The sequence below is a fragment of the Dipteris shenzhenensis genome, chromosome 22 (genome assembly GCF_047967505.1).
Source record: "Dipteris shenzhenensis isolate YYH24624 ecotype China chromosome 22, Dip_SZ_1.0, whole genome shotgun sequence".
NCBI classification, from domain to species: domain Eukaryota; kingdom Viridiplantae; phylum Streptophyta; class Polypodiopsida; order Gleicheniales; family Dipteridaceae; genus Dipteris; species Dipteris shenzhenensis.
In genome coordinates, this window is record NC_141617.1 from 36,110,818 (window position 1) to 36,135,614 (window position 24,797).

At 45.8% G+C, this 24,797-nt stretch overlaps 1 protein-coding gene across 1 annotated transcript in view; it reads right to left on the bottom strand.

Annotated features, from left to right (window-relative positions):
• Positions 1-245: 245 nt before the first annotated feature.
• Positions 246-24,797, bottom strand: part of LOC147888049 (protease Do-like 1, chloroplastic) — a 43,449-nt gene continuing 18,897 nt past the window's right edge. Inside the window, exons 4-8 of the mRNA XM_087393396.1 lie at positions 2,266-2,303; positions 1,954-2,152; positions 1,062-1,214; positions 802-936; positions 246-692 (exon numbers count right to left, since the gene is read on the bottom strand). Coding sequence (XP_087249522.1) covers positions 624-692; positions 802-936; positions 1,062-1,214; positions 1,954-2,152; positions 2,266-2,303 — 594 coding nt within the window. The 3' untranslated portion in view covers positions 246-623. The remainder of the gene's footprint in view (positions 693-801; positions 937-1,061; positions 1,215-1,953; positions 2,153-2,265; positions 2,304-24,797) is intronic.

Here is a 24,797-nt window from a genome sequence, read left to right on the forward strand (position 1 = left end):
GCAACTTTAAGTGCTACTTCTTAGTGATTAGTGCCAAGTATATGGGCCGTGATGTCTCCCATGCAAATCAAGGCAATGATAAGAAGGGAATTCTTTTTCACATAGATGGACCTTTATAGATAAGCAATTCTTAGTGTAGAGTCAGCAAATAGCCACTCTCGATTTTCTTTTTTCTTTTTTCTTTCTTTTGTTTTTTTAATTTGAGACAAAAGAAAAGGGAAGAGAGAGAAGAGGAGGGTATATAACATTGGATTACAATTGTGGCAATGTTCCATTTTATGTGCCCTGACACAAGCATGTCCATGGTGCAATGAATACAAGCACAAAAGTGGGGCTATACCATCAGGGTAAGACCTAATGCTCTTACTCGACTCTCATTGCATGCATTCTGTCTATATTTTTCTCCTTCATATCTCAACTTGTTCGCAGCATCTTGCTCTACCTGATGGTTACAATACAATTCAAGTTGAAACAGAATTACACTCTTCCATAAGAAAGATTCATATGGGGTCTTTGGACCAGAACCATCTTAACTGATGGGAGTTTCCTTGAATGATGACTAACTGGATCAATTGATCTATTATACATAAAATTTAGCTTATAAAATTACACAATTTAAAACATCATTCTCTAGCTTCTAGAGTCACTGGTATTTTGACTTTTTGGTCCCCACGTAGCACCTCAACAGTAACCTGAGTAGACAATAAATGAAATCAGAAGGGCATTCTTAAAACTCGAAATATTTTGGTCACGTTTCACAGAATTCCTGCTCTAAATTTTTTATGTAAAAAAACAGATTACCGTGTCCCCCACTTTAAAACGATCCAATATCTTGTAAAGATCACTTCCATTGCTGACTTTTTGACCATTTAAAGAGGTAATGACGTCACCCAACACAAGGCGTCCATATTCATCCCTCGAAGTTGGTTTCAAACCCTGGGACAGAAGCCACAATTATTGCATCACATGAACACACAAACAAAAGAGCTCTGGCCAAAAACCCCTTCCCATACTTTTATTCATGCAAAATGGCAGCTCATCTTGATGCCCAATAAATTTACCGCTTTTCCAGCTGGTCCCCCTGGTGGAGCGTCGAGGACGAGCACTCCACTAACACCCAGTTGTTCAACAGATTGTTCTGGTGCAAAAGATATTCCTAACACAGGTCTCGTCACTTTTCCATACTTCACGATTTGGTCTACAATGCCACTGACCTGCATAATGCAATGACATTAATGTACTATTTCCTCCTCCCAACTCGCAAAGGAGAAGTCTGCTCTTCCCTAAAAACAGACAGCAGAATCTTACAGAGAAGATAGCAAGTTAGTGTAGGCCGAGTATTGACAAATGAGGCTCTACACTTTAACAAAAGTATGTAAATTTATTAACCCGGGTATTGGAATCACCCTGAGTGCTCTACTTGTATTATCCCAAACCCATCATAAGTGCTGTCAAAACCAACTAAATCCCATGACATAACCCAAAAAATCGTCTCCATGTGGCATGTACCCATCCCCTCATTGTCAACCCTAAGCTGAATAATAAACTCACCTGCAAATCTCATACATTACCACTAACCCAAAACGCTAAGCATATTCAACTTCAACTATAACCCGCCCATTTTGCCTTGACCACCAGAAAACAAATCTACTTTCCAGACTCCTTCGCACAGCCAAAAGGCGGCAAAAGGCAGCCAGGACGGGAGGGGTTTTGGGGGGTTTCTGAAGAATGAAATGAGCAGCCAAATAGGATAAGCTGAAGCATATATTGTGGGAGAGCAATGGTGAGTGGCTAGATGGGTTTCTGTGTGTAGACGTGTCAGTGTGCAATCACGCAGACTAGAGAGAGGGAAGAGAGAGAGAGAGAGAGGCTAGTTGACCACTGTAACACAGTCAAAAAGCAAGGTATTCTACCAAGAACCAGCTTCAAGATTATTACTTCAAAGAGTCATACCGTGTCCACAGGAATGGAGAATCCCACGCCTGATGATGCCCCTGATGGGGAGTATATTGCAGTGTTAATGCCAATTAAATTTCCAGAGCTATCAAGAAGTGGACCTCCACTATTTCCTGGATTGATTGCTGCATCTGTCTGGATCACATCCTGTATTGGACGCCCAGTGGCGGCTGAGCTGATCTCTCTCCTTAAACCACTGCAAATATACAGTAGAAGCAGTCACATACCACAGCCAAATCAAACATCAGAAGCACCATCAATGCTGATGTACGACAGAGAAACCCATGAGTAAACTTATGAGTATCACACCTAATCACCCCAGTTGTCAATGTGTGGTCTAGGCCAAACTGCAGCACACAAAAGAAAAATTACAATAGGACTGTTAAAAAGACAAAGAAAAAGGTTATGGAAATACAGCACAATGCATGAAACAGAAAATACACTGCAATAAAAAAGGAGATACTTAAAAAATTCCACATGGATAATCATAACACCAAAATCTGGAGCTGAATGTCACATATGCAGTGTTCAATGGAGTCCTATTTGCAAGTCATATATGGTCATATGACTCGAAGCAAAGTGAAACTAACAATTCATTAGCCATCCTTCATGAGAGATGCAGGCTTGAATCCCTCCATTATCATATAAGCCACACATTCATAGTAGCCATAGAGACACAAAAGGCATCACTTTTTCTCTCTTTTGGAGGGGGAGAGAAAAGGGCAGTGGAAGGGAGGGGCGGGGGGGAGGGCACGACTTTTTACTCAGAAGAAAAGATACACCCACAAAATCCTAATCGGCTTGGAAGCACACAAGTTTCCTGTTGGTCTACCTGAAGGTGCCAAGTGGTGCACCTACCCTGTGTGGGGATGCAGTCTAGCAACCCAATGACTCTTCACACTCCCTCAAACCCGGTACCAGGAGGAAGAATCCTTGTACCATAGCCACTATTTCTTGATTGTTTATAGTTCCACCCATATGTAGAATATGCATGTGTCATCCAAGAGTTCCTAATGTACAACACCCCTTACTCTTTGATAGTTTCCTTAATGTAGACACCAACAGATAATCTAGGGACAAAACAATGGCAGTGCCTAGATACATCACCCCAAGCCTTAATTTGAAGGCCCTGAACCACCTGTCTGATTGACACACATGCAGAGAGAAGGCCACAGCAGTCTAAAAGTAATGCGTGTGTGCGCGCGCGCGTGTGTGTGTGTGTGTGAGAGAGAGAGAGAGAGAACTGTCCAATTTAAGCTTGTCTCTCAGCATGCAACTGATCTCTATAATTGAGAGGGGGGAAGGGGAGGGAGAAAACAGCTGAGCTAGTAGGGGTAGCACTAGGAGACTATTTAGCTGGAGAACGTTATAATGTCCATCTCTCTCTCTCTCTCTCTCTCTCTCTCTCTCTCCCCCCCAAAACCCTAACACCCCCCCCGGCACCTCAGCCCAACCTCTCCCCACCTCAGCTTCCTCTCAAGAATCTGTCGCAAGAACCCTCTGCAGGTTGATCCCGGGCTGTTCCAGCCCCTAGTCGTCTGTCACAAGACCTTCCAGGAGTGCTCCAGCCCCCATAGTCTGTTGCGATTCTGCTCCCTGTTAGCTCCAAGATCCAGGCCTTTCTGTGTGGGACTGTGTCTCAGGCCCCTAAATTTGTCCACAGGCAGCCTGAGTGGCCCCAGCCTGATCGTGAACTTGTTCACCCAGCTCCACCTCCAAGAACAGGACGTGATTCAGCAACTACAAATCAGCTGCTGGTAAGAACAGCAACTACACATCAGCTGCCAGTCATCTGCATTTTACTGCTCCAAATTTGGAGTTTCTTGGCTCCTATTGTGGGCAGGAGCCCCCTTCAGTCCACCACATAGAGGCTCAGCCAGCCATTGGGCCAGCCTCCCAACCAACACTCCCCTTCAGGCAATGGAAGGCTGTGTGCCTCCCCCCCCTTAAAAATTCCAGCAAAGGGTACGTTCTGCAAAGCAACAAGGGAAAAGAAACAGGAGAAAAGGAAATGGCAAAAGGGGATAGAGCTGAAAAGGAGAAAGAGAAACCCAAGAAGGATGAGAAACAACAGAAACAACTCAAGATTGATGATGTGAACAAATGCAGCAATTGAAGTGGCTTGCATATTGATAGCACTGCCACACAGAAGGCAGCCACCACGACCTGTATCCTAGATGCTTCGACCTCGACATCAGTCTCTACATCACCATCATCACCAGCATTCACCACACCATCCCTAGAGGTCACAACTCCCATACCTATGAACGTGACAGCACCAGCACCGGAGTTGGCATCATCATCATCATTGTTGGGATCAAGGGTAGCCACGACATGCCCTCTTAGCCCAACTCTCTATGCCTCACGACATACCTAGATGAATCCAAGAACATTCCCAAACTCATCCTCTAAAACCACAACATGGTGCAGTTTCAATCTCACGATAGTCACTCATAAGATTGAAAACCATAAACTCCATCACGCATAGCAAGAACTAGCTACTATGACATCCCCACTGACGTCATCAGCGCCCAATAGTGGGTGTAGACCATAGTATAAAAATATGCTCTCACATACAAATCCACACCCCCACACATACTTGAGCATCCTTTTATACAAAGTCTTCGTACTGAGTTTCTGTCGGCACTCCGGAGGTGCAGGGCAAACTCAGCCATGAAGAAGGCTAGCACAAAAGGAGAAGGCTAATCAAAAAGTAGTCCAAAATCCCTTCATTCAAGCTACAACTGCTTGTGAAGTCTAAACGATTTCATTTTAGTCTCTAAAACCTCACTAAAGTATGCCTCGTTTCTGTCCCCTTACCCCTCAGTCAGCCACCTTTCCCTACCTCAGCCGTACTCACCACGCCCGCATTTCAAATCTCCCCGCACCTCACCAGTCTCCTAACCCCCTGTCCCTGCTTCCATCACTCAGCTACATGGCCACACGTTCCAATCTGACACCTGGGATCGCCTCCTCATGGAGGTACACCGCCTTCGTACACAGGGAGCAGAACAGCCTCATCCAATTTGGGCTAGGAGATATCACACCTCCGAAAGGATTTTCTAGATGGGTGGATGCCCCAAAACAGGAGCCTAAGAAGGCCACTGTTTCAGCCACCAGTGTAGAGCAACAGTAGAAAGCCAATAAAGCTCTCAATGTCAGTACTAGGCATGCCCCGTACACTTGCCACCCCCATTGAAGATGCGACCAGCGTCATGACTTCCATCCTCGGAGTCTAGGAGCATGGGATCGAGGGGGGCTAGCATATAGGGCAAGACCCCAATCGAGAGCAACCTCACATTAGAGACGTAGAGGCTCGTCGTGCGGCATTGCATAAGTGTTCAGCCTTATGGGACCACCCAGAGATCTACTTGGATGAGGACCTTACACCTCTATCGGTTGAGGATAGCAGGGGAATGTCGCCTACAAGGAGGACAAGTGGATAGTAGTCCGAGAAGGGCAGCTCTTGATACATCCCCGACGGGCACTTCGTGGCTCCCCTACATAGGCAGGAGGGTCTATGAGATTCAAAGCACCGAGTGACATGCAATGTTTGGAACTGTATGGTACCCTATGGTCAGATTCAAGTAATTTCTCAGAGTCTTACACTAGTTGAGACATAGCCATTTACACAGAGACACATCAGAGCCTAGAACGTCCTTTGACGGTAGTTAGTCGATACATGTGGACGGCAACATACCAAGATGTGACCCAAGACACGAGGAGTTCAAGGATCGGGAGAAGTGGCAGTACTATAAGATCATCCCTCTTCGCAATGATCTCCATCGAGCAATATTCACATGCTAGGTTTCTGTGGGTTCAGATCCGACACTCTTCTCGATAGGACTTCTTCATCGCAATCTGTTACTTTCCTCCCAAGACCTCACACTTTGCTCAAGTCTAGAGAGGAGGCAGAGACGTCACCTACGCAGTCCTCTATCTGGACATCATGGATTTCTCGAGGTGAGGGGAAGTTCTCCTTGTTGGGGACTTCAACGCGAGGAAGGGTAATGTACCTATCACTTCTAGAATTTTGCCATAATTATATCATTTTACCGAGATTGATCTAGACGAGGCTCGGACATCTCAAGTCTCCGCAGATAGACAAGCCCCAATCACATTGTACGTGCATGCACTACTGGACATGAGTAGGGTACATGGTCTTATCATCTATAGTAGCTTGGCTCGTTGGCCCTCCTCGGGTGGCTTGAATTGTTTCTCACAACGTGGAGGAGGGATGGGGGCTCCAGCGTAGTTGACTATCTCATGGGAACTCCTGCCTTCACTTCACATATCACGTATTTCTTGGTCTCACCACTGCCTCTAGGAGCCGATCACACCTATTTGCTTTTTATATATACCAACAACTTATTATGATACACACCGCAACACCTCACACACTAAAACCAGACTGACCGGTGAAAGACAGCTATGGCTTCAATATCACCACTCTTAAATGACGGGATTTATACTCTCAAAAGCTCTCCCTCACTCCCTCTCTCTGGAGATGCACTAGGGCCCAGGACAATTCGTCAGGCTGGACCCCCCCGAAGGTCTTTATTCATCCAAGAAAATCTGTTACAGAAGTTCAGCGTAGAGCTATCTCGTAAATCTCCATCTTACAAAACGTGAATAATCTCTTCTTTTACAAGAGCTTCAAGCTCCATTCAAATTGGCAACATGCCACTTGTCTAAAATCTAGACTAAATCCTATTACAAGCCACTAAGGGCCATTCTGGAGTCTTCAAAGCTCTCGGTCACACGAACCGCCTCCTAGATGCTTGTCAGGCTTCCATTTCGCTTAGGAAAAATAATCCTTCCTAGTACCTGCAACAATTAATTAAAGCGCACCACCATGGTACCCATTAATTGTTAGCGCTTTGCATGCAAATAACACACTGTGGACTAATCCTAGTCACGGTGGGCGTCCCCACTGAACACATGTGCACATCTAAACAAATATATATACAAATAAACATATATATATTCTCTGGTTGACCGGAGTCAACACTCTTGATTATAATTAAAGAGCTTTGACCAAAGGTCAAGGCGCCTTAATTATAGCCAAGTCTCTCCAACCAAAGTTGGCACATCTTGGTTAATCAGGGTTAACCCTCTTGACGCATGCCAAGTCTTGTTGACCGAAGTCAACACTCTCTGACCGCAGTCAGGTTTACTTGACTGGAGTCAAGTATCTTTGACCGTAGTCAATCCTTTGACCATTAAAATAACTCTTTGACCATAATTAACACATATAAAACTCTTTAATTATGATCAAATAAATGATCAACTGTACTTTGACTTAGGATATTTACATTGTAGTGACACACACACTATATATCATGACATACACTTTGATCACAATCTGAAACCTGAGTACTCCACACGCCTCTCCACTTTACTCGCATACATCCACACATAGCTCTTAGAGGATCAAGCCGCCTTGATTGCACACTCTCCATGAGGCTACCCTACGCACCACTCATTCCACACACCATCTCTCTGTTGGGATATCTCAAGGTGTATGCCCCAGGCACACCTTGGGTTCTATGTTGAAAATGGGGAGAGGGTGAGAGACAAGATCTGAGGCACGAACTGATGTTGATAGATTGTGTTATCACAGCAAGTACATAGCCTCTTTTATAGGCTAGGCAAGCCTTATCTTCCCACACAGACACCTCATAGATGAGGTCACACACAAGAGAATCTAGATCCTATAATCTAGGGGAGGAATCACACCTACCACATGAGGTGGCATAAGTGGCCTCAAGACTCTTCACACTCACACAACTGTAGGACACTCCTAGGAGGCCACACATGCTAGCAATCTCAGAGGCTAACACCTCAGCATAATTCAGAGGTTGAACCAAGCACTCTCATGGCTTAGGTGTCAACGTGATCAGAGACTCAAATCTGAGCATGGATGCATGACCAACTCATAGGTCTAGGGAGTACACCAACATCCTGGAACTCGGCCAGGCTTGATAAAGGAAAGACATAACAACCCCCCTGTCTCCTAACTGGGTACGTGGAAATAAGTGGAGCATTTTATAGGACAAGGCACACAAAATGACAAATTATTACATCATTTTAGGGGGACTACCCAAGGCCGAGTACCTAACACACATGAGGGGCAGAGAACCCGTATAAGGCCGAAGTAGCTGCTTACTCAAGAGTGTGCACATTCCCCCATATCGATGAAGTGTCGATGAAGCGCATGACGGGAATGCCTGGAAGATATGTCAATGTCGGCCACGGGAGCAGCTACATGGGACAATCAGCCCATGACTCTCAAAGTGACAGAGGGAGAGTCACCAAATGTCGGAGAAGAATCTCAAGTACACGAATTTGGCAAAATCCCCAAAAGATTTACATAGTAGAAGCTTCAATTATGCCAAAGAAAGACACAGGACAGAAAAGCCCTAAATTTTTGGGTTAGGGTTGCTGCAAAATTAGGGTTTGCAGAAAATTGGGGCTTTTCTAAATTTCTGACAGAAGAGTTCTCGTTCAACGGTTGGGAACCCTCACATCATGAAAACACCCAAAAAATTCGAGAAGTTGAGCATAAATTGTAAGGGGCGAAAATTGTTGGAATATGGAAGCAAGAACTAGAACTAGAAACTGGAAATGAAATAACAAGACTGAAAGACTAGAAATACCTTGAGAAGAGTGTAGACAAGACACAAGCTAGACTGATGTATTACAATGATGTGACCCATTGAATATATGGGCCAAAGTACAAGACATAAAGCAAGAGTGCTTATGGGATAATTGTAGAAGTGCCACATGGCACACACTCAAGACATAAAGACTAGACTTAGACTTAGACAAATGTAGACTAGGAAATAGTACACTTAGTGTGCACTTATCTCCAACACCCTCCTTAAGTGGACACTAGGAGTAAGACAGAAAGACAAGACTAGAAGACAGACTGACAGACTGAGAGACAAGATAGAGAACATGACAGTCAAAAGATCCTGAGACACCCCTCCTCAAGTGATATCCTCATATGGGTCCACAAGGGTAGGGACGATGGATCTAAAACACAGTCAGATTGATAGACAAATAGACGGACAGACAAGACTAGATAGACAGAAAACTGATTGTAGACAAATAGAAAGACCAAGACACTAGAATCCCTTGACCTACATCATCGGTGGTCAAGGTGGTAGACAAGACATAGAAGTAATCAAAAAGCCCACTTCTCATCATGTGAGGAAGGAACAGCACAATCAGCTTTTGGAGATGTTGCAGCAACATGGGCTGAGGTAGATGCAGGAGCTGATGTAGAGGTTTTGGAGTAGCAGTCCCTCTCCCGGTGATTATCACGGCCACAAATGGTGCATGGATGAGCCTTGAAACAGTCCTTCTCCACATGATTAGTTTTGCCACAATGGGTGCAAGGCTTTCTTACCTTAGAACTTCCTTTCTTTGCTAAAAATGCAGTGTCAGTTACCTTTCGTTGTTGAGTTCTTTCTTCCTCTTGGAGAGCATTGATGATACCCTCAAGAAAAGGATTATTATGATACTTGAAGGTAGTGACAAGAGTAGCATAGGAATCAGGTAAGCTTTTGAGAAGCACAGCAATAGCAATATCTTCAGAGATGGGAGACTTGACTAACGCAAGCTGAACCATAAGACTGCGAAGATAATTGACATGGGAGGCTATAGTAACTCCTTCCTGCATATGTAGATCAAAGAATGAGATCATAAGTGCAATCTTAGAGTTTTTAGATCGGGCTCCAAAAAGAGTATCCAAAGTGATCCATGCTTGAGAAGCAGACTGTATGTCGGAGATGTGATGAATGTAATCATCTCCAAGGCCGAGCAATATGATAGCATAGGCTTTGTCGTTCTTGGCAGCGACAACTTGCTCAGATGGACCTTCGGGAGCATCACGGTGAACAATGTCCCAAAGGCCTTCTTTCATAAGATGGCACTTAATTTTGATCTGCCAAGTATGAAAGTTGGACCCATTGAATTTGTCGATAGATATGAGAGAGTGAGAGGAAGATGCCATGTGGGAAGGTCTTACCTCTTGCTAGGATGCAAGGGCAGTGTCTATTCCCTTACAATATTGCAAAAATAAATTAGAGGAAGAGATCCCAGAAGCCGGTTCTCTCACCACTTTGTCAAGGCCATAGCATATGATAGCCCATCGAAGCAGGAGGAACCAGCAAAAAAAAGGAGAAACTATTCAGCAAACTGAAAGAAGCAAAGCTTAGTACCTTAATCCCAGGCAGAGGTAGAGGTGAAAAAGGGATGCAAATCTTCGTGAAGATGGAGCTGGAGAAGTCAGCTTGTGCAGGTACGGATTCCGTACAGTCGTACGGACTGCTGACGATGTACGGACGGCGAGCAAAGTACGGAGTACAGCCGACGTACGGATGACGTGCAGAGTACGGATGACGTACGGAATACCGGCGACGCTGTACGGATAGCAGGTACGATAGCAGGTGCAGAAGTGACAGCAGATTTACGCAGATCTGGCGGTACAGCAGAGAGTTGCGCAGATCTGGCGTGACAGCAGATCTGGCGCTCAGATCTGTGGCTGAGCTGCACAGATCTGAAGCGCAGATCTGGCGCAGAGATTGGAGCGGAATGGCGGGGCAGAAACAGGGCAGATCTGCAGCTGGAGAGAGAAGAGGCAGATCTGAGCGAGGGGCAGCAGGCGAAGAGAGAGATAAGCTGAAAGAAGAAGACGAAGCTATGGCTGCAGCAGAGTGAGAGGAGAGGAGAGGGGATCTACATGCTCTGATACCATGTTGGAATATGGAAGCAAGAACTAGAACTAGAAACTGGAAATGAAATAACAAGACTGAAAGACTAGAAATACCTTGAGAAGAGTGTAGACAAGACACAAGCTAGACTGATGTATTACAATGATGTGACCCATTGAATATATGGGCCAAAGTACAAGACATAAAGCAAGAGTGCTTATGGGATAATTGTAGAAGTGCCACATGGCACACACTCAAGACATAAAGACTAGACTTAGACTTAGACAAATGTAGACTAGGAAATAGTACACTTAATGTGCACTTATCTCCAACAAAAATTAGGGTTTCAGGCAGGAAATCGGTCACAAACAAGGCCTGTGGCAGTCAAAATGACGACTGAATTGCTGCAGCATTATCTTCATATGTTGGTGGAGAGGAATCAATTGGAGATCTTCAGAATGGCGAGCTTCGACACAGATAAAGCAGGGTTCAAGTCGGCCTAAATAGAGATAGAGCAGGGCTGCTACTGCATCAAGGCATCCTCAAGAGACAGGGAGGCAGCGAGGAATCAATGAGCCGAATCATGGACAACAGATCGTGAACAGCAAATGGCAGGATACGCCCTGTCCAAGTACTAGGAAGAATCGGCATACATATCCTCTTGTGGATGCAAATTCGGTGAGGAAACAAGTAGTTGCAGCATCAGGAGAGGTGAACCACGTAGGCAGAATAGTGTCACGCTGAGCTGATGCTAAAGAGCAGTCGATGATGAGGCTTGGGTAGGAGCTCATGTGGAACTAGAGTGGCCCAGGGGAGGAGAGAGGTGGCGGGTAGGATTACAAGGGATGCGTGAGCAGATTGCGAGGGAGGCGTGAGCAGACTGCAAGGGAGGACGGGCAGAATGGTGCAGCATCAGGGAAGATAGCGGGCATTCTCCTCCACCCAGCATTGCTCCGTCAGGCTTTCGCCCATTGCGGAAGATTTCCCACTGCTGCCTCCCGTAGGAGTCTAGGCCGTGTCTCAGTCCCAGAGTGGCTGATCATCCTCTCAGACCAGCTACTGATCGTCGCCTTGGTAAGCCGTTGCCTCACCAACTAGCTAATCAGACGCAAGCCCCTCTTTGGGCGGATTCGAAACGGCCTGCTGGTCAGCAACGTAGACATGGCGACGTGTGGTAATGTTATCGCAGAGACATGGTGATGAGGCAAGGCTCAGTCAGGGAAGACCTGCTCTGATACCAACTATTGAAAATAGGGAGAGGGTGAGAGACAAGATCTGAGGCACGAACTGATGTTGATAGATTGTGTTATCACACCAAGTACATAGCCTCTTTTATAGGCTGGGCAAGCCTTATCTTCCCACACAAACACCTCATAGATGAGGTCACACACAAGAGAATCTAGATCCTATAATCTAGGGGAGGAATCACACCTACCACATGAGGTGGCATAAGTGGCCTCAAGACTCTTCACACTCACACAACTATAGGACACTCCTAGGACTCTAGGACCACACACACTAGGACTCCGATTCCAACATTCTATGTGTGTGTGCTAGAGGCACAGTTAGGTACCCATAAGCACTGTTAGGTGGTGGTAGATGCCACATAGGCTGATTGAGAGATTCTAGGAGCTGATTGAGGAGATGATTGTGGAGCTTGGTGGCTCATTTAGAGGTGCCTACATATGGACCTCACCCTTCTTCATTCGATAAGCATTCTCTTGTTTTGTGTTCAGCTCCATGCTTTCCTTTCACTTCTCCAACATGGTATCAGAGCACTATGATCCTCCTTGAGCCCATTTATGCCATGTCATCATCTTCTTCCCCATCTCCACCTTCGTCTCCATTTTGCCCCTTTCTACCCAACCACTTGGAGGGCTGAATTCTCCTCTTACAGGTGACCTCTTCTAGAGTCCTTTTGGCTGGAGAGACCCTCCGTATAGGCGACCTTCCACATGCAAGGAATTAGAGAATGATCGTCGCTGCTGGTCAAAATTTCCCGGAATTCTGTCGAAGCTCTCTTTCGCGTATTCTCCTTCTCTGCTCCACCTCTTTCTTATTCCTTTTAGGGAAAGCTTTCCCATACTTTGGACTATCTTGTATCCAAGTTTGAGCAGCAATGGTTGTATATTCGAGGAGAACAAAGCCAAAAACCACTCGACATTGACGACGTTCCGGCCAGCAACGCCGCGCAACATTACGCTTGACCTCTGCACTAGAGATTCGCCCATATGTGAGCTTTCATTTGAGCTAGAAAGCCCTCTTTTCTTTGCTTTGAAGAGGGAGATCCAAGCCCTCCAAGATCAGGCCTCTGTTTTGGACAATTTTGACAGTATTATGAATTTGGTGCTACATTAGATGCTGCTTTGGCATTTCTAATATTTTAAAGTGTTGAATAGCATTAGTACAATTGTGGCTACAACTTTCTTTTAGGTTTCTATACCTTGATTTGCTTGGAATACCTTCATTTAGCCACCTCTATGAAGCATGCAAGTTAAAGTATCATTTCCACTATGATTTTTATTATGGAATTTGGTTACAAGTCTTTTCTACACCAAATGCTTATACTTTGAAGCTTTTCAGTTTTTTCTAGCCTTGTAAGAGAGTAGACACTGCCCATTTTGGATTAGACCCTCTCATGGCTACCTTCTTGCATATTGATAAGTTCAATGGTAACGGCTTTCACACATGGCAAATGAAAATTAAGTTTGCATTGATGAGGAAAAACCTCTGGGGGCTTGTCAAACCTGCTTCAACTTCTTCTTCAACAGCCTCTAATGCTAGAGAATCCTCAGCTCTTACACGCCCAGCACGAGACCCTGCTAAAGAGGAGAAAGCCTATGGCATTATTGCTCTTGGCTTAGGAGATGACTATATTCATCACATTTCTGATATGGAGTCTCCTTCTGAAGCTTGGCAAAAGCTTGGTATTCTTTTTGGTGCTAGCTCTCACATCTCAAAATTGTCACTTAAGATTGCTTTCTTTGAATCGAAGATGGCTAGTGGCACTCCATTGGCTGCCCATGTCAATCACATGCGGAGTCTCATGACTCAACTTGCTTCTATTAACTCTCCAAACACTACGGATGATGCAATGGCAGTATTGCTCAAAAGTATGCTTGAAGATTATGATCATGTTGTCGCCACATTGAAAGATCTTCCTAATCCTATTCTTCAAGGTCTTATTACTGCCCTTCAAGAAGAAGAAAGGCACAAGGAACTCCGGAGAGGCAATGACACAGCCTATGCCATAAAAACTCAAATGGGCAAGTTTCCACCTTGTAAACATTGTGGGAAGACTAATCACCTCTCAAAAGATTGCTTCAACATCAATCCTTGCAAATATTGTGGCAAAAACAATCACCAGGAAAAGTTTTATAAGGCCAAAAAGGAAGCAACTACAAAACCAGACGCTGCCAATTTACTTTCGATTGATGTGCTTCCACAAGATGAGGCCTCCTATGATGATTATGCTTTTTGAACCAGCTCCACATATGCTCCATATCTCTCTTTTATGTTGAGTTAAGGTACTCTACCTAGATAGTCCTCCAAAATGAATGGAATAAACTATTGTGTTCTTTGTAAACACCTCTGGTCACCATATGATGTAGGCCATGTGTATGTGTTTACCCTCATGGTACCTCCTACAGACATTGTGTGCATGTACATGCAGGGGAGATAACCATTGGGGGGGTCTTATGTATCCCTTTGTTTGGCTCACATCCTTGGGAACCCTTGCTAGCATGAGATCCTAACCATAGATTTATCCTTGACCACCATGAGATGGCTTGAGACACTATGTGACTAGATGTATCCTTGACATAGCCTGAGGCATTCCCTTGAGGAGGGGTCTGTTGGGACATCTCAAGGTGTATGCCCCAGGCACACCTTGGGTTCTATGTGTGTGTGCTAGAGGCACAGTTAGGTGCCCATAAGCACTGTTAGGTGGTGGTAGATGCCACATAGGCTGATTGAGAGATTCTAGGAGCTGATTGAGGAGATGATTGTGGAGCTTGGTGGCTCATGTAGAGGTGCCTACATATGGACCTCACCCTTCTTCATTCGATAAGCATTCTCTTGTTTTGTGTTCACCTCCATGCTTTCCTTTCATTTCTCCAACACTGTCTTGGCTCGATGTCCTATAATAGTTGGTATGATGATGAGTGTAAGGCTGTACACAGACAACTCGGATTCAAGGCTAAGCATCTCCTTCCAACCGAGGCAAAGACGCTACTCGAATACCGTGTTGCCTAGTATGTCGGAAGAAGCAAGCTTTCGTTCATCAAACAAGGAGTTAATAAACATTTTGTTTAGCAACAACTCTAAAGACTTCTGGCACAAGTTGCTTGTGCGGTAAGCCCCATCCCTCTCACAGACACCAAACTCTGGCACTCCTATGCACGACTCTATATGATGTTCCTAATTAACCAACACTCGATCTCTCACACGCACCACGCCCCACATCGTGAAACCTCCTTCATAAAAGACAGCAAATGCACTCTCATAAGCTCTCCCTCTCTCTACAGATACACTAGGGTACAGGACAATCGTCGGGCTGGACCCCCCGAAGGTTTTTATTCATGAGAGAGAATTAGAATGCACAGTTCAACGTAGAGCTACTTCTCCAAAAATCCAAAACGTGCATCAATCTTTACAAGAGCTTCAAGCTCATTCCGAAATGGCAACATGCCACTTGTCTAAAATCTAGACTAAGTCCTATTAGATGCCTCTGAGGGCAATTTCTCCGATCTTCTTAGCACTTGGTGGTCACGCGGGTGGCCTCCGAGATGCTTGCTACACTCCAAATTGCTTGGATCTTTAGCTCCTCATAGTACCTGTAACAATTAATTAAAGCTCACCACTATGGCACCCATTAATTGTTAGCGCTTTGCATATAAAAATAATAAACTATAAACTAATCCTAGTCACGGTGGGCGTTCCCACTGAACACATGTGCACACATGACAAATATATAAATATATTTATTCTCTAGTTGACCGGAGTCAACACTCTTGATCATAATTAAGGGGCTTTAACCAAGGGTTGAGGCGCCTTAATTCTAGTCAAGTCTCTCCAACCAAAGTTGGCACAACTCTCCAACCGAAGTTGGCACATCTTGGTTAACCGCACTTAACCTTCTTGGTATAAACCAAGTCTTCCTGACCGAAGTCAAGTATCTTTGACCAATAGAAGAACTCTTTTTACCATAATTAACCTAGATGGAAATTTCTTTAATTATGATCAAATAAATAGTCCACTATACTTTGACTTAGCATATTTACATTGTGGTGACATCCCCTCGGCTTCTATTCAATTGACCTCAACTAAAAAGCTTCCTTGTAAACATCCAAAAGCTGTGGATGATCGGACAACATGTCTTGATCCATCCACTTGCCATCCAATGCCGTATAATTCTTGAATTTTACAAGATACCTGTAAAATTTCTTGCCCTGAGGGCCTTTGCGTACAGTATGGTACCAATCTGTTCTGGCTAAAGGACCTCCTCCAGCTCAGCCACTTCTGGTGGATCCTCTGATATTGTCTCTGTAGGCTCTGGCCCCTGGAAGTTCTTTAGAAGACTCACATGGAATGCATTGTGAATCCTCCAATGCTCTGGCAATGCTAACATGTATGCAACCTCATTTATTCTTTCTCTAACCTTGAAAGGGCCATAGTACCTGAGAGATAACTTTGCATACACTTTCTGTTTGCCTTTAAACTTGTGGAGCCTAGCTTTCTCAAACTTCAAAAGTACCCAATCCCATTCTTTGAGATCTAACTGTCTCCGATGCTTATCTGCAGCTCTTTTATAGCTCTTTTATGCTTCTCTTGAGACCTTTCAATTGTTGTCCGGACTTGGTTGTAAGCTGTCTGGAGGTCTCTTACAAATGATTAGCTGCAAATATTTCATCCTTGGTCCTCAGGATAGGTGGCAGAATCACCTTCCCATAGATGACCTCAAAGAGGGCTTTCCATGTAGAGCTGTGTACTGTATTATTGTAAGCAAACTTTACCAATGGTAGGTACTTTTCCCAGTCTAAACCTTGGTAACCCCCGTAGCATTTCAGCATATCCAATGCTATAGAATTTGCTGCTTCACTTTGACCATCTATCTGGGCATGGAAAGAAGAAGAAAATTTCAGATTCGTCCTCATATTATCAAATAAAGCTCTCCAGAACAGACTGGTCATTCTGGGATCTCGATCACTGACAATGGACTTAGGCATACCATGGTGCTTAAAGATCTGTGCCATGAAAAGCTTAGCCATATGATCTGCTTTATGGTTTTACAAACTGGAATGAAATGAGCTTGCTTGCTGAATCTATCAATGATAGTCCAAATCCCATCATTCCCTGACTTTGATCTTGGAAAATCAAAAATGAAGTCCATTGTAATACTTTCCCAAGGTGCTTGAGGCACGGGTAGAGACATCAGTAGGCCAGGTGCCTTCCATCTATCATACTTCACTTTCTGACACGTAAGGCATTCAGTAACAAACTGATGTATATCTTAAAGAGACATGGAGGTAGGAGAATACAATCTAACTAGGAACGGAATGGAAATATGGAAAGCATAATGGAAAGCAAATGAAAGTACAAGTGCTAGGCAATGATAACCAAAATACTCACATGATATAAAGCTTGATGTTGACTGATGTAATAGACGATAGACAAGTACAACACCATATAGTGTGCCACTAGACTCTAGAAAGTCACAATGTCTATGGGATATCTCCCAATATGACACGTGGCATGTCTAGGACTCACTAGACTATTCAACCACACCTAGACCACCTAGAACACTCATTTTAGACTCACTTTGGCTTCATATTTCAACACCCCCCATGAAGGCAAGGTGAGAGACTACTGGAATGGGACCAAGAACAGAACATGACAATGATGGAGTCTACTGCTCTGTGCACCCCAAGTAGCTTAGAGGCTCAAATGAAGCATGGCTACTTGACCCAACAAATCGGTCTTGGGAAATGCACCAACATCTTGGAACTCAGCCAGACCTGATAGAGAGACCCATCAAAGCCAATACATATGGCTCCCACAGTACATCCCCCCTTGGCTTCATAACAGGACATGTTAGGAAGCCACACACCAACATAGAAAAACCAATACATCTTTTTAGGAGAGCTATCTAAGGCAAAGAACCTTTAGACTCAATGAAAACCAAACACTCAATATCTATCATTTTAGGGGGACTACCCACGACAGAGGACCCCAAAATACATCATGTTGTAGGAATAATAAAAATAGATCTCTTAGAAGTAAGAGATGTCCTCCAAGTAGCTAATGCACATGCGTGCACATCCCTGCAAGTTGATGACGATGTCGATGAAGCACTAGGCAAGAATGCCCCAAAAGATGTGTCAGTGAAGTCCATGGGATAGCTAAATGAAGCACTCACATAGTGACTCTCAAAATGGCTAAGTGAGAGTCACCGATGTCGAAGTAGAGGCCGGTTGGGTCAAGTTAACTAGACCTCCAATCAGGGTTAACTAACCAAAGTTACACTAACCACTGCTTTGACAAGCTAGCTGCCACGTCATCTGACACATGTTAGCATGACACGTCAGCAATACCATGTGCACTTTCACGTCAGCACTTGCTTAATCTGCCACGTGTCATGTCAAGCCACGTCAGCTCTGCACCACGTCAATACTAACCTAGCTATTTGCCACATCAGCATCTACATCTTTGGCTGGCTATTTGCAACGCAGAGAATCAACGACGAAAAACAAGAACCTATCGTTGTGCCATCGTCAAGCATCCAGAGAGCCTCTGCGTGCGCCTTTTTCTCTGGCCAAAGTATGGCAAGCATCGCCTATAGCAACACGACCTTCAGCTTCCATCACACTCTCACGCGTTGGGCCAATGAAGTATGCGATGCTTTAGAGCACTCACATCACCAAGAAAAAGAAGCGTCTGCCAGCATCAGTGACACCCATCAAATAGACAACCGCCCTATTGAGCTCGTGACAAACGATGGTGGCTTTCAAGCCCCAGAATTACAGACATTCGAGGAAACTTTGGTCGATGGCGATTGCTGCAATATCTATGCCTCTACCAATGTAATCCGTGATACAACGGATGATAAAACTCAGCGCCATATCTAGCAACGAAACGGCCAAGTGCTTCAACGTAAAATTGCTACGCTAGCCTTTATGACTTTAGATCATCACCCCCTTCAGAAAGAAGGCGAGCCAAGCTCTGATACCAATGAAACCTCCTTCATAAAAGTCTAGCCCGATAAACTTCAAAACCCCTTCACATTCTTCAAATGTGATACTGTAGAACTCAACCATTAGTCTCTGCAGTTGTTCAAGATCTACAAAAATATTATTCCAAGCATTATATATAGTGCTTCCCTTTTCACTTTCATATACACTTTCGATATGAAAGTACTGTCCAATGAACTTATCAATTTCTTGGTTGAGAAGACCTCGTTCCTTCCACACTTGTGCTGATGTTGGTTACAGCACACATTTTGTCCGTTGATCTTGTAATGTTGATGACACAACTTTAAAAATTAAAGCATATTCTTTTCTACTCACTCCGCTCACATCAAGAGCCTCTTGAATCTTAGTGACATCAGCTCTACTTTCCAATACAAAGTCTTCAAGAACTTCACCTTTTACCTTCTTAAACTTTTTTCCCTCTATCCTGTTCTTTGCAACAACAGTGGAGACTAAACCCTTCATTTGTTTGACAAAAATTAAATTAGGATCAACGTTTTCTTTCTAAGGTCTCAAAATTTCCCTACAACAAGTACACTTTGCAATATCACAGATTCGCTTGCAAGAAAGACACACATATACAACTACAATGGCTAAGCAAGATGTGCTCTTACCTTGCTTTCTGTACTCTGCGCTTAGATCCTCCAATGCCAGCTTTCAACTCCGCAATGTTTCGAATTCTCTTGCTTCGTTTTCTGTCTCAAGAAGAACCGTTCTCTTCATTCTTGCTCTTCGTAACTCATTCTTTGTCTTTGAATGCTCTTCGATTTCCCTCTGCAACAACTCTTTCAAATTTGAATTTATTGACATTTTTTGCACCTACTCCATTCTTTCTTGGGCATACCATGTCTTGCACATTTCCGCAACTGAATGTTGAGTCGAAATGTATCCATACAATCCATTTCTTAGAAAAGCTTTTCAACGAAGCAGTTTGCATCAGTTTCCCTCACACCTGAACCCTTAACACCATCACTCCCATTCACAAGACAGGGGACCCCATGAGCCCAAAAAACTACGAGACCATTATGATTGGACGTAAGGCTTATTGTGGATCATCCATGAAAGCATGAGAACCTGAAGCCTCTCGACTCGAGCCCAATTAGGTTTGGAATCTGAATCCCAGCAAGGGCTGCCTAGATACCCACCAAGTGGACCAAAGAGCCAAACAGAAGAGTCTTGGTCCAAGATGAGAGTGAAAGCACTGATGCTCAAGTCTAGCAAGTGCAACGTATCCCCTACACAGTTGAGCCTGCAATGTTGTTTGCATGTTGAAGATCGGGCAAGCAAAAAGAACCCCCAAGAATGTATAGGATGCAACCACCTCCACAATAACCTATCTAGTGTGAAATGCTCTCTGTGAATGGCTAAACGGGCTGTATTCAAGATCATGACCTCGTATTTACAAAGGTTTACCTTCAAATCCTATGTCTTGCAAAAAGTGTGGAGTGCACCTAAGTATCTCTGAAGCCCCTCTGCTAAGAAGGAAAGTGGTACAGCGTTACCTACGTATATGAGAATATGGAACAATGAAGTCTCAAGCTTGTCTATATAAGGCCAAACAGGGTTGGAGATAGTGGACAATCTTGTTTGACCCCAATAGTACTCGTAATCTCCTCTGTCTTGCACCTATCTAGACCCTACCCAAGACTCTCTCTTGAGTGCCATGACTGCCCAATGATCATACCCTAACTGCAGGTGTCTGATGAGTCCAACTCGCGGCACTGTGTGAAAAGCTTTACGAAAATTTATGAATCAATAATAAACCTCTGTCTCCGTGACTTGGCTTCCTCAATGATCCCCCAAGGGTAAGCGTATGTGATACATGATCAAGTGATCTCTATAGAAGCCCACCTGTCCCACAACTTTGAGTCCCTGAAGCTTTGCGAAACGGCTAATCTCTATATCGAGCACTAAAACATAGATCTTGGACATGATATTCCACTATGGCTCAATGCAGTGTTTCATGTTATCACATATCTCCAACACATCAAGGAGTATAAATCTTGCACCACGGGGTGACGCAGGCTACCATGGTTGGCCTTTTCCTCATCATGGCTTTGGCAACTGAGGGTCACAAGAGGTGCTAGTATGCACATACATGCATTGGTTTGAGAGCCTGGGGCTCCACATAAATAGATTACACACCTTCCAATACATCATTCAGTCTGGTCCTTCCTGGAGGGTACTCTGGAGCGACTAGGTTTCCCAGCAGGATGGATTCAGGGTATTTCAGTGCTATACAGGACAGCTTCTAGCAGGGTCATCATCGGCGGCAGGATGGGAGAGCGATTTTGTTTGGAGAGATCAGTGCGTCAGGGTTGCCCCCTTGCTCCTTACCTGTTTCTCTTCTTCGCCGAAGCTATGACATACTACCTTCGGGCGAGGTCGACCGGGATCCGGGGTGTTCGCCTTCCCATCAGGGAGGACACGAAGCTCCTGGATTCGGAGTATGCAGATGACACAGCACTGTATGTCCAGGATGATGAGATGATGCTGGAGAGGGTGAGGATGGCCCTAAAGGTCTTCTGTTCGGCAGCCGGTGCGAACATCAACTAGAACAAATCAGTTGGTTTTCTCACAAACCCCGGGGCGTGCTCACAATGGGGGAGGTTTTTGGGTTTCAGGTGGATCACGCGAGGACAGACAGCTAGACATCTCAGCTTTCAGGTCGGCCTGGATATCACGCCAGCTCAGTAGTTTCTCCCGGTGCTAGATTCCATTCGACGGAAGCTGGCTTTCTGGAGCACTACTAAGCTGCAGATCGTGCTCTTGTAGTCAACCAGGTCCTCCTAGCCACGGCATGGTATGTGGCTTCTTGTTGGTGTTTCTCAAGATCCAGCGTGGCACAGCTTAGGAGGTTGGTCCGGAACTTCCTGTGGTCCGGGGGGGATGGTCTCAGAGATACCAGAGCCAGGGTTGCCTGGCAGACAGTCGTTCTTCCGCAGGCTGAGGGTGGCTTGGGGGTCATCGATCCAGAGCTTCAGAGTCAGGCCCTGCTGGGCAAGTTAGTTATCCGCGGTTTGACCCCGAGGGGGCAAACGTGGAAGATGTTACTTCAGCAGGGGGTCGGTTCTTGTGTCCCGCGCCGAGGTGGAGAGTGGCTACCGTCCCTCAGGTGGATCTTCACTTCCGCCCCGCTCACTCAGCCCCGCTCCCCACTCGTTCGTAGCCTCCTCATGGTTTGGAGGCGGCTCCGCCTCAGTCTCATACAGTCCCCTCCTAGTTGTCAGGAGGAGATTGATTGTCAGCCGCTCATCTGGAACGGTCAGGTCAGAGATGCCGAGGGCCTTCAGCTGGGGGAGAGATCACACATCAAGTGGGACGGCTGGATGCGGGGGCCAGCCCGGTCCTTTGAAGTTTGGAGGGACATGTACAGACACTTGGAGACCGTTGCTCTAGCAGTCGCAGCTGGAGGTGCCTGTGGAGCTCAGGCGAGACGCACGGAAATAGACGGAGCGATCCAGCTAATTGGTTGGTTCCACCCGAGATTCAGATCCTCATGCTTGGTGATGACCGTTGGCTGGGACAGTTCACCCCCCGTGGCATCCCACTGGTGGTAGCAAGTCGGATGGACAACACCTCTGTTTCCTTTTTCGCGGTTATGGGGGACGGACGACTCAGGAGAGAGGATGTGCTCATCGACCCCCTACTCCCATGGCAGAGGGTTCGGGTCGTAGGCCTCGTGGGGAAGGTTTGGCGGACCGATCCCAGTATAGAGCAGGATCAGCTGCAGTTATAGCGACTCTGGCTCTGGGAGGGGCAGGCCTTGTCAGAGCTTGATTGGGACCCAGGAGAGTGGAGATGGCCAGAGACTGTGACAGGTCAGGGGCCGACCTCTTTCTTTGCCTACAGCACGACATTGGGCAGGAGAGTTCTCGGGAGGATGCAGAGCCGCCCTCCCACCCAGTGGCCCAGTTGGTATGCTCAAGGTATCTCAAGGTTATTTTTGCAGACCTTCTGGAAGGCCTTGTGGGAGAGCTGGCGGCCGCGGAAGATCTCCTACTTCCTTTGGCTTCTCGCCCACAAAGGTCTTCCAGTGGGGAGCTGGTTGCGGCAGGTAGGTCAGGATGGACGTTGTCAGATATGTCATGAGGACGAGGAGTCACCAAAACACTGCCTGTGGAGCTGCACTCGTGCCCAGGAAGTGCGGAGGTGGACCTTCGGGATCCTTACTCGCGCAGCACCGGAGTTAGGTTTGATCACTTGGGACGCGTTCTGCTGGTGCAGCACCGCACCTCGTTTTCATCACTTGTTCGAGGCATGTCCGCAGGACCCCACATTCCTTATCACCCAGGGGACGTGGGGGCCGCTCGAGAGCATTCTGCCGCACATGGCAGAGGCTGGCACAGGATCTCAGGAGAGGCAGCCAGTCTGGGAGATTATTAGCAGCATCGCAGGATGGCACATTTGGACCTCGCGCTGCGCGCAGATCCTCGGTGGCACCTCCCTTTCGACTGCCCAGATCATGACTGACGTCTGGAGTGAGATTATACACATCCTCAGAGGCCAGTGGGACCAGATACAGGGAGACTCCCGAACTGGCCGGGAGAAGCGGAGACGTTTCCTCCGTGATTGGGACACACAGGGCCTCTTCTTCGAGCATACTTCGCAGGGCCTTCAGTGGCGTTACTCACAACCTCTCTGGCTGTTCACTCACACTCGCCTGATCCCTCCGTGAGAGAGAGCTTTACTTTTTTGTTACCTTTTTTGGGCTGCGTCCGATTTGTGAACGCAGCCCGTCAGTTGCAAAGCTGACCTCTTGTATCTTGTTTTCAAAGTAATATAATTAGCACTGTTTTTTCGGCAAAAAATACATCATTCAGTCCCTGCATGTATCAAGAGGTGAACCAGGATCCAACATGATCTTTTACAACTACACACATTCAAAACCCCGTTGGCACCCCATGAGCTCTTTCAATTTTCACAGAGACCATTGCTTGCAGATCTCAGCAAAGAGATTTATTGATCCAACCGGATACACACAAATCCATCTCCCCCCACTGATATCAATCGGGTAGTTCCCCTTTCATCACATGGGCTCCGCATGGAGAGTGAGCGAGCCAAGGGCATATCTAGAGAGGGTCGCATCTGCACTTTATGTGACTGTATACTAGGAGATCAAAGGTCGCTATCACTGTCTCTTTAGGGACGGTTTCAGATCCCTATCTAGTTTCTTGTCCTACCCAAAATAGAGATACCTCGCGACTTTCATCCATAGTTCGGGGAAACGAAAACGGGGAAACAGGGAATGAAAACGGAAACAGAAACGTTTCGGGATTTTTGGGAGGGCTGAAACACGAAAACGCCACATCACCAAGGGAGGGGAGTAGATGGTGATGGAGGGCTGAAGCACGCTGCAGGAGAGAAAGGAGAGGAAAGGAGTGAATGGGGCTGAAGGAGGGCTGGAAAACCTTGAGGATGGAGAGTATGAGGCTGAAGGAGTGGAAGGAGGCCAAAATCGAAAGCAATAAGACAAAAAACGGGGCTGGCGGCGGATTTCACGTGATTTTGGAGACCTAGCAGCCTGTGTTGTCTGAAACAGCATGTTTCAGGGCTCTGAAACGCGTTTCAGAATGGTTGAAACATTTCAGCCAGCCGTTTCAGGGTCCTGAAACGTTTCAGACCCTAAAACACGTTTCAGGAAACGAGGCTTCTCTGAAACGGCGTTTCATGCCTGGCTGGGCTCTTGAACGCGTTTCAGCGAAACTACGCTTTCATCCATGAGGCCATCCGACACGAGGAGCATTTGCTCTAGACACAGAGGCGAGATCAGGCAATGAAACCAGACTCCACTCAAAACATGATCACCGAGTGTTCCAACCAGATGGCACTGACCAATAGGGCCAAGGAGATGACGGATCTGAGAACTTGCTAG